This window comes from Xenopus laevis, chromosome 6S (assembly GCF_017654675.1).
Source record: "Xenopus laevis strain J_2021 chromosome 6S, Xenopus_laevis_v10.1, whole genome shotgun sequence".
In the NCBI taxonomy this organism is placed as follows: domain Eukaryota; kingdom Metazoa; phylum Chordata; class Amphibia; order Anura; family Pipidae; genus Xenopus; species Xenopus laevis.
In genome coordinates this window covers 78,553,436-78,564,717 of record NC_054382.1, presented here as the reverse complement: position 1 = coordinate 78,564,717, position 11,282 = coordinate 78,553,436, and the positions used below count along the sequence as shown (strand labels likewise).

Sequence of the window (11,282 nt, the reverse complement as noted above, 5' to 3'; positions counted from 1 at the left end):
TATATGACCCTTAATTAATTTACATAGCTTTCTATTAAGACCCTACCCACTTCATATTGCAGTCTTTTACTTAAACCACTGCCTGCTTCCGAGGGTTTATTGCACCCTAACAATCAACTACAAATAATCCGAAATAAAAGCTACAAAATTAAAAAGCGAAACCATTAAGAAATGATATTTTTTTAAAGATGGAAAACTACCAAGGCACTTTATTTGCAATAGATTAGCCTCAATAGTACAAACTACAATGCTATATTTAAAAAGCTTTACCATACCTAAGTAAACAGCTCTAGAAGCTCTCTCTGTTTGTCTCTGCCATATTAGCTTGGTGTGACATCACTTCCTGCCTGAGTCTCCCTGCTCACTCATAGCTCTGTGCTCAGAATAAAGCAGGGAAAGAAGCAGGGAGGAGAAAGAAGTAAGGAGGGAGGGGGAGAGGAGCATGTTCAAGCCTGTTCCCTGGAAGTCTGATACAGAAGCCCATGTATACACAATAGAAGGAAAGAAATGCAGTGTTTCTATTAACAAAGGACTCAAAGCAGCAGCAGTTTACTGATGTATTTATATAGACCTTTCAGATAAAACTTATTTAGTTTTAACCATTCCTTTAAAAAAAAAAAAAAAAAAAGTAGTTTAAAGGTGAACTAACCTTAATCTGTCCCAAAAATCTTATATATCTGTGCAAGAGTACTCTTGTGTATTTTGTGTGTCTACAACCAACAGTGTAATAACTCACCCTGGTGGTCCAGTGGGCTGGCGGGAACACCCGCTGCGCCTCTGGAGGTCGCCCGCCGCATGGTGCTTCCTTCCCAGAATTTTCTGTCTGTTTGTTTTCAATTCCAGAATGTTCGGGATTTGGGGTTTTCTTTATAACTGATCTTATCATGGGCGAATTTGGGTAAAAATTGGCGAAACGCATTGAAGTCAGTGTCAGTTTTTAATGTGCTCGACAATTATGGTGAAAACATTTGCCCCACAAGTTTTCTACTGGATTAAGGTCTGGCCATTCCATAACGTCAATCTTGTCAATCTGGAACCAAGATGTTGCTCTTTAACTTGTGTGTTTGGGGTCGTTGTCTTGTTGAAACACCCATTTCAAGGACATTTCCTCTTCAGCATAAGGCAACAGGACCTCCAAGTATTTTGATGTATTGAACTGATCCATGATCCCAGGTATGTGATAAATAGTCCCAATACCTATGAGAAACATCCCCATATCATGATGCTTGTGCCACCATGTCTTCACAGTGTACTTTGGCTTGAATTCAGTGTTTGGGGATCATCTGACAAACTGTCTGCAGCCCCTAGAACCAAAAAGAACAATCTTGCTTTCATCACTCCACAAAATGTTGTGTCATTTCTCTTTAGGCCAGTCAATGTGTTCTTTGGAAAATTGTAACCTCTTCAGCACGTCTTTTTTTCAATGTGATTGTGCAGAGGCTTCTTGCCGATAGCTTGTCTTCTCATTCTAATTCTTTGATCTTCTTGGAGCTGATCATTGGCTGAATTTTTGCAATTTTGGCTATTCTTCTATCCATTTGAATGTCACAGGACTGAGAGGCTGTAACTTATCATGCAAGTTTTTCCCAAAAAACAGTACCTGTCTATTTGTAATTGGTACAGAAAGGATTGTCCCAGTTATTGACATTAAAACATTGTTTATTTTTGTCATCTTTTTTTTTTTATTTTTCACTTACTTATAGTGGTGGCCAGTGATGAAAGCAGGCGATCAAATAGAGCAGGGAGACTAGCAATTGGCATTGAGGCAATGTAGGGAATCAGCAGAATGTGCACTGACAGAGGAGCTGGTCAGGCCAAGAGCAGGACTTGACTTTTTGTAAAAAATAATGCTCCTATAAAACCCTCCAGTTGTGCTCGTTTCTAAATGTGACATCCCAAACTTACTTACAAATACAAAAGGGTTCTGCAGTGATGTATGTCACTTATTTCTGGCATGCAACATAGTGAAATTACCGAGCCATAATATCTGCTTCCTTATGTTACGTGAGGGAAACAGTGATGATCACCAAATACTACAGCCTTTTAAGAGAGAGGCTTTGGTGCCTTTTTATTTGCGCATCTGACATTTAACTGATCAAAATATCTACTTAGAAATTGTGTAAATTTCTTTTGAAATAAGTTGTTAATGCAATTACTGTGCAAATAGATGAATACCAACTTTGAACGTTGTACTGTATCTTTTCCAGGGATGAGATATCCAAAGATGAAGGTTTTGCACAGGACAAAGGTACGTGCATTCCTTAGTATGCAGCCATGCGGGACATATTTTTCCTTTAATTCAACACTAAATCACTTAATTAAACACTGTAAAGCCTCCAACTGCTGCTGTGCTCACAAGCTACAAGCTTTGAAATGGAATGTTGTTGGTGTAGGAAAGCTGTAGGTGTCATTCCCTGTCACCTGACGAAGGCTGAAATGTTGGGTGTGTGTAGCTGTCCTATACCCAATATGTCATTAACAAAATATAGTACAAACATGATCTCAACTTTCCTATTTTTATAGAACTGAATCTAAGCTTAATAAAGCTTTTATTGGTCTTAATACACGTGAGCACAAGAAGTGCATAACTGCTAGACTAAACAGTTTTACTGTTTCTGTAAGGCATCTGTTTGGGGAAATTGGTTATTGGTCATTGGTCATTTACTTTCCCTCTGCCCAATCATCTGACCATTGTGTTGACTATCATTCACTAAAATTTGGCCCTCAAAATTAGCCACAGTTCAGGCTGAAGTACTTATAGCCCAGGCTCATGCTACAAAAATTTCTGTTTGTTTTCTGATTTTAGCCATCCCATTAGGTCTCAAGTGATACCGTTTTTTTTCCCTTTTTGGGCAGAGACACACACTCAGATTCGTGCAGCTATAATGTAAATCGCAGGCGGGCTGGCACTCGGAGTGCTTCTTTTTCCGAAGTCGTCCTAAGTTTACTCATGAGGCAACTTCGGGTGACTTTGGAAAATGAATCATTCCTAGTACCATCCCGCCAGCGATTTACATGCAAGCCGGCGGGAAGGTAGTTCGGGGAGAGTAGTTGCCCGAAGAAGAGGAGATTTGTTGCTGGGTGACTAATCTCTCTGAATCTCAGCGTATGTCTCTGCCCTTAAGATTACTTATATAACTTACTTGATAGCTGATAGGATAAAAAAAAATTATGTTCTTACATTTGACAGGAGATGCAATAATGAAACAACAGAGGAAAAAGGGAGCTAAAACCTAAAATCAGGTACTAACATTCATAATGAACATTGGCACACAGCTTAAGGAGTGTAATAGCATTCCCTTGAAATGCATGTGTCCATGCTTATATTCAGACTCTTTATATTTAGGTTCTATGTGATGTAATGGATCTACTCAAAGATAACACAAAGAAGCTTCTCATTTTGCCTTCTGTTTTGCATTTGTATACTGTGGGTGCATGAACATGTGTGTAGGAATATTAAATATACAGAATTGTGATGATCCCAGTTCCACATATGCAGATATATAACAAGGAAGTCTCTCCACATTGGAACAGAATGTGCTTCTAGTGTTGCAGGTCTAGTATATATTGTTGCCCTGCACTGGTACAACTGGTGTGTCTGCTTCAGAAACACTACTATAGTTTATATAACAAGCTGCTGTGTAGCCATGGGGGCAGCTATCAAGAACAGTATACACAGTACATAATAGATAAGCACCGAAGAAAACAATTGTAAACTACAGAGCTTATCTGTTATCTGCTGTGTATCCTGTGGCTTTTCTTCTTTTTAAGATTTGAATGACTACACAGCAGCTTGTTTATATAAACTATATTAGTGTTTCTCAAGCAAACGCACCAGTTTTAACAGTGCAGGGCAACAATACATTATATTTTAAATACTTTAAAACACTTATTTTTTGGTGTTACTGTTCCAAAGAAAGTCCAAAATTCTTAATCAATTGTCTTGAAAAGTCCAAGGAGAAATATCCAGAAGACAGAGTTCAAGTAAACCATAGATTGGAAGGCCACTGCAGAAGCCTGACCATTTCTGGTGATAGGAAACTGCCCAGAAGGCCTATCCCAGGTAAAGAAATCCTTAAAGGGGATGTAAAGCCAACAATGAAAACCCATTTTTACTTTCTTTAATGAAAAAGAAACCTATCCCCAATATACATCAATTAAAAAATCGGCAGTTTTTATAAAAAAACAAAAAACCTTCATTTACTTGCTCTGACTGCTGCAGATACGAATAACAAATTTGTTTGTTTTTTTTTCGTTATCAAAATTCACACATTCGAATTTTAATCACCCAATGCGAATGTAAATTCGAATGTGAGATTTATCACAGCTCGACCTTGGAAACAGTTCTAATTCGAATATTCGCCGCCTACAACCTGCCAAGTTAATTTACAAGTCAATGGCAGAGGTCTAGTGACCCGTTTGAAGATGTTAATTGCCTTCCTGAAATTCAAGTGAGAGAAAACTCAATTCAATTCAAATTTGATTGGAATTTTCTGTTCCGTATTTGATTGAATACTAGGGGGCCCATTCATTAAGTTCGAGTGAAGGAATAGAAGAAAAAAAACTTCGAATTTCGAAGTGTTTTTTTGGCTACTTCGACCCTTGAATGGGCTACTTCGACTACGAATCGAACAATTCGAACTAAAAATCGTTCGACTATTCGATAGTCGAAGTACTGTCTCTTTAAGAAAAAACTTCGGGCACCTAAAAGCTACCGAACTCAATGTCAGCCTATGGGGAAGGTCCCCATAGGCTTGCCTAACTTTTTTTGGTCGAAGGATAATCCTTCGATTGAACGATTATTCCTTCGATCGAAGTATTTGCGCAAAATCCTTCGACTTCGATATTCAAAGTCGAAGGATTTTCATTCCCCAGTCGAATATCGAGGGTTAATTAACCCTCGATATTCGACCCTTGATGAATTTGCCCCTAGATGTTTTTTTTTTTTAAATAACCTTACATTTGAGTTGTGAGTATATTTGAATTTATTAGAGTAAAAAAAAATTACATAAATTCTACCTTTGATAAATCTGCCCATTGGATACAATAATCTGTGTGTGTATTCCTACCTGCGCATCAGATTTTCTGCAGTTGTTAGGGATGTCAAACCTGAGGACTTTTAGCTGCTGTGCATTGTGACATCGTTATTTTCTGAGGTTTTATTAGTGCACCAATACTTGTAATAACATGATTATGTTTTTACTTTTTACTAGGTGAGGCTGAAAAAAGAAATTTGAAAAGTTAGGGATTTGCATGAACATGTAAATACTGAAAAGATTGCTATCCTTCCCATGCTGAAGCTTTTCTACTGGACATTTTGATGCTGCAATACATGAATATTCTATTTCAGATGTGCTTCTTGGCTTTTGCTTTATAAACAATGACCACATAATTTTGTGCATCATGGATCACTAGCTACAGTTACTTCCCAACTGCCTGTCACAGTTGTCTGAAAATAGAAGTTGTGCTGTCTGCCAGCCTGAAGTGTTCCTCAGTCTGTACAGATAAGCAGTTTAGTACAACAGATGGACCTTCTTACCTATAATGAGAGTGTTTTGGGTTGGGTATAATCTCACTCAGTCTCAGGATTTAGGCTGCTTTATGACAAATTAGTCTGAGCTCCACAATAGCATCTTGGTTTTTTTTGTGTGTCTTTGTAATAAACAATTGACCCACATGAGTGTTTTTTTTATAATTGGGCAGATTTATCAAATGTCAAATTTTTACTCTAATAAAATTGAATATACTCACAACTATAATAGGAGGTTAAGAAAAATTTGAATGTTTAACATGAAATAGTCCCAACCCGAAAATTCTAATCAAATTCAAATCGAGTTTTCCCTCCGAAAAAAACCTTGAATGTCAGGAAGGCAATTAACATATTTGATGGTTCAACAGACCTCTGCCATTGACTTGTAAATGAACTCGGCAGGTTTTAGGTGACAAATTTTCTAATTAGAACTGTTTCCATGGTTTACATTCAAATTGGGGATTAAAATTAGAATGTGTGATTTTTGACACCAAAAATATTCAAAAATTTAAATTTACTATTCAACCCTTAATAAATCTGTCCCTAAGGGGCCGATTTATCAAGGGCCGAATTTTGAAGTAAAAAATACTTCGAAATTCGACCATCGAATTAAAATACTTCGACATCGAATATCGAAGTCGAAGGATTTTTCACCAAATTTGGCAATCGAACAATCAAAGTAAAATTGTTCGATGGAACAATGAAATCGTTCGAATCGAACGATTTTAGCGTACAATCGAACAATTTTACTTAGATGTGTAAAGGCTTAGATAATGGTTGTAGAAGGTCCGTCCCCATAGGTTAACAAAGCACTTCGGCAGGTTTAATTTAGCGAACTATTGAAGTCAAAGTTTTTTTAAAGAGACAGTTACTTCGATTATCGAATATTCAAACTATTTTACTTTGAATCAAATTCGAAGTCGTAGTATTCTATTCGATGGTCGAAGTGTCCAAAAAATTACTTTGAATTTCGAATTTTTTTACTTCGAAAATTCACTCGAATTCACTACTACCCTTGATAAATCTGCCCCTAAGTGTCTCAAAACTCATGGTTGATATTGTCCATTCCCAAGGTAATTCTATATCCATGTGACAATATCTGTATTCGGTTTATTTTCCCTTAGGGGTCTAGGGGTCGTGCCTACTAAATGCTGTGGGACATATTGTAAGAGGTCCATTTATCAAAGGTCGAATTTCAAATTCATGTGAGTTTTTTTAAATTCAAATATACTCACAATTCGACTGGGAGGTTATTTAAGAAAAAATTTGAATGTCTAATGTTCGATCAAATGGTTCAACCCCAATATTCGAATTGTATTCAATTTGTACGAATCAAGTTTTTCTCCAGAAAAAAAACTTGAATGTCAGGAAGGCTATTAACATCTCCAAATGGCTCAACTGACCTCTGCCATTGACTTGTACATGACCTTGGCAGGTTTTGCGAATATTCGAATTAGGACTGTTTCCATGGTCAAGGGTTGATAAATCTCACTTTGAAATTTACATTTGAATAGAGGGATTCATTTGAATGTGTGAAATTTGACACTCGAAAATTCGAATTTACTATTCAACCCTTGATAAATCTGCCCCTAAGTGTTGTTTTAAATATGTATGTGATTGTAGGTCGGCATAGAGTAGTGAGAAGTACTATTGGACTTCAAAACGGTTTAGCCACTCATTTGAGCAACTTTATTTGTTAGCAACACCAAAAACTGAACAGTTAGTTATTTTTATACTGTAACTATCACTGCAAAAACATGTTAATTTATGATGAGGACATACAACTTACCATATAACTAAAATTGCTCTTCTGACCGCTTACGTACATTTTTAAAGTTATTCCACCAATATGAAGGTGTAATGTAAGGGACGCTTGCTGTTCGGCTCGGGCAGAATGACAACAGTTTACTTAATAGAACCATGAACGCTTCGCTGGTTTTATTGGTGTGCGACAGGAGTGAAGAAACTACATTGATCCGCAGCGCTGCGTTTTCATCCGACAGTCGGATCAATGTAGTTGTTTCCTGCGATTCTCCTTCACTTCCGTTTTCGGTAAAACATCCGACACGTCGCATGCGTTTAGTCGCATTGCGACATGTCGGGTCCAATCGCTTCATCTAGTCCTGCCCAAAGTCAGGTTGGCTAAACATTCAGGTTTAGGAACTCGAAGTACCAGTTACTTATAAATGCAGAGCTAGAGGCAACTTTTAATGTACATTAATATTTTGAAGAGGCATTTTTAAGTGTCAGGATCACTTCAAAACCTCGAGAAACAAAATTTTTTCAAGGGGAATCACATTAAAAAAAGAGAACTAAAGCTTAACTAAAGAAGTAGGCTAGAAATGTTGAACATTATGTTTTGGGCTTCTGTACCAGTCTAAGGCAACTACAGCCCTTTAGCAGTAAAGATCTGTGTCTCTAAAGGTGCCCCTGTAGTTCCCCATCTTCTTTTCTGCTGATTCACTGCACATGCTCTGTGCTGCTGTCAATAACTGAGCTTAGGGACCGACTAAAAATATACAGTACACATAGAATATAAATGTCACAATATAAGGCTGATTAGTAATTATTACATGACAGGACAAAAACCAGTGCAATTAGCATCAGCATTTAATAATCAGCCCTGTAGCATCAGCTTCTCCTACAGACCAACCTCATTTTCTGCTTGATAATTTCCAATGACCCCTAAACAGCTGCCCAGAGCCCACTGAACATATCAGTGTCACAGACACTTTCCAAGATGGTGACCCCCTGTGACAAGTTTTTAGTCCTGGATCATTGCTGCTATTGACAAGCTGAAACTTCAGGTGCAATAAGTTCACTATATAAAATATGATATATTAGCCATATTCATTTTTAGGGTTTAGTTCTCTCTTAATGTAACTTCTTCCAGCATTTCTATAGGGAGAACTTCTGCATTTCTTTTTTATTAGGAACAAAAAAAAAAGCCACACTGACTGCTGTGTCCAGAATTAAACTTTTATTTGCTGATTAATTTACGTACAGTTACAGTTTTATTGCAACTTATTTTTGCACTTAAAAATTAAAGGATACAAACATGAAATTAAGACACTTTTTTTTAAAGACTAAATATTTGGTTGTTTCTACAAAGAATTAACCACGTCTCCCTATTTAATATAATGGAAAGTTTATCTATGTTATAACAAAGAGAAAAGTTCTTCGCATCTTATCAAATAGGGCCCTGCTGTGCTGCCGACATACAGCAGAGATGGACTGGGCTGTTGGACCTGTTGCTTTCAGGGCAATACACTCCTACACATCGAGCTGAGTGATAAAGAGAAAAACGCTTGTCGTTAAAACTCTGTCTGCTTTGTTGGCCCTTAAGTATGAGGCTGTGGCACACGGCCATGTTGGTGAAGCGAGTGGCAGCCTGTATGGTGGAGGGAAGAAAACACGTAAGCTAGCTATATCACACACACTGTGGGACCTTCAGCTTCTGCTGCCTCACAATACGTCGCCCTCGGGATGCTCACAGCAGACGTAAGAGCTTAGAGAAGTCCCACCGCATTCTGCTTTGAAACGCAATAGAATTACCAGAAGCAATATGGGGGTGATCTCCATGTATCAGCCTTGCCATGTTAACATACACAATTGCATCATTTGCAGCCAGGCTTGGTAAGGGTTTTCATCTGTAATCACAGTGCGTGCAGGTTCACAACAATCATATAATATTACAGCCACTAGAGATCTGGAAATGAAGGACTACACCAAAATCTCCGATATTAAAAAAAAAAAAAGAAACAAAGAAACAAACTGCAACTCCTGTGTCCTCACTACTGCACAGCTAAGCAGTGAATGAAAGGACTTATGCACCCACTAATCACAAACTCCAACCACCCCCCTTTTCCTTTCTTTAAAAACTCACATTATTTAACATATTCCAGTCCAGTCGCTGGGAAGATGCTCAACACTGGCGAGTTTCATTAGAATCAAATCGACGTATTGCTGTTATGCCAAAATAGAAAGACACAACAATATGCACCACCTTTTTTTAGAAATGAAAGCGTCTAAAGTTCAGGAAAGAAACGTGCCTGGTACAAATGAGATGATTAAATAATAATAATAATTAAAAAAAAAAACCAAAATGCAAAGTAAAGGGGTACTAAGTGTCCTACTTTATTCCCATACTGCATAAATCTGGTTAAACTCAGAAATGTTCTACTGCATAGCTAGTGTAAATAATCCGCCACCCTTGCAAATGCACATGAACCAATGCCACACTGAGCCATCATCTCCAGGCACTGAGAGGCCTGTTCTAATGCCAGGGAAAGTGGGGGCTGCTTTGGCAAATTGTGGATATCTGGGGGAACAGAGAAGAAAAAGGAGATTAGCAATGAACGATTGTAACAACACACAGTCATAGGCAGGGCCGCCATCAGAAATCACAGGGCCCCATACGACAAAATTACCTGGACCCCCTGGGCTGTGCCCACCGCAAGCCCCACCCACAGAGCCACCCCCCACCACACAGTTAAAAAAAGACATTGGTGGCTAGGGTCCCCACATGTTAATACAGAATTTAAAAAAAACATTGGTGGTCAGGGTCCCCCATAAAAAAAAACATTTGTGGTCAGGGCCCCCCATTAAAAAAATATTTTTTGCTAGGACCCCACACCGTAAAAAAAAAATTTGGTGGCCAGGGCCCTGCTACATTATAAAACCATTGGTGGCCAGGGCCCCCTTAAACGTCCATGTAAAAAAATTGCCACCCCCACACAACAGGGAACACAAAGTGTTACCTTTAGAGGGGCCCAGCCATGTTGTACTTACTTCATTAGTGTGGCCCATCTGCTGTCAGTGACCTGCCAACAACAGAAGAGAGGAGGGAAGCACAATTGGCTGAATCTTCTTCCAGTGGCAGCATTTTCTTCCCTTATTGGTCATATAATTTTAAGTCCCGGTAAAGCTGCACGGCAATTGGATCAGCTGGAGGGGAAGTTTAAACCTCAGCTATCCAATCCTTGAGCAGCTCAACCGGGACATAAACTCTGTAACCAATAAGGGAAAGGAATGGACAGAAGATACCTCCCCCTGTGCTCCCGCCCTCCCTTCCAAAGTCGGCAGCTCTCAGAAAGCAGGGGGGCCCGGCTAATCAAGAAAGTGCAGCGCCAGGCCAGGTACAACTCTCCCCCCTGATGGCGGCCCTGTTCATAGGGCTACATGGCAACAAGTTTTGCAGCCCAGGGAACAGTTATACCCATATACAGTATACCAAATTAAACTTAATCAGAGTTCCAAGCACTTTTATAATACAATTAACTTTATATAGATTTCATGGCATTAGCAGTTTCTTAACAGCATAGAACGGTGTATAATTGGCGTGTCCCCTGCTGCACTGACTGGAGATGCTCCCCAGCTGTTTTATTGCTCCATAAAGGAGAACTCATGATCCTATTGCAGACCAGTTAGTAAAAAGAACTGCTAATGCCGAGGCTTAAAACAGCGCATACTCTGCACTGTTAGGTGAGTAGGTGAGAAATATTTTAGGGACATTTTCAGGCCTATTGAAGTATGTGGGGGGGGGGGGCAATCTAGGTTAAAAGGTAGGGCTTTTCTTAATTGGGGGATTGAGTTCTTCTTTAACAGTCATTTGTTTTAAGCCTCGGCACTAGCACTCCTTTTGACTGACTGGTCTGCAATGGGATCATACAATGGCATCACATTGACTACATGCACATTAGTAAGGACTGTGTGTGTGTTGGCTCTGCGCCAGCGTGTGTTGCCTCAGCAT

General features: G+C 38.9%; 1 protein-coding gene across 1 annotated transcript in view; it reads right to left on the bottom strand.

The window, feature by feature from the left end:
- Positions 1-8,491: 8,491 nt before the first annotated feature.
- ranbp9.S (RAN binding protein 9 S homeolog) overlaps positions 8,492-11,282 on the bottom strand; it is a 44,704-nt gene continuing 41,913 nt past the window's right edge. The window contains 1 exon segment of the mRNA NM_001128622.1: positions 8,492-9,851. Within this exon segment, the coding sequence (NP_001122094.1) occupies positions 9,721-9,851 (131 nt within the window). The 3' untranslated portion in view covers positions 8,492-9,720.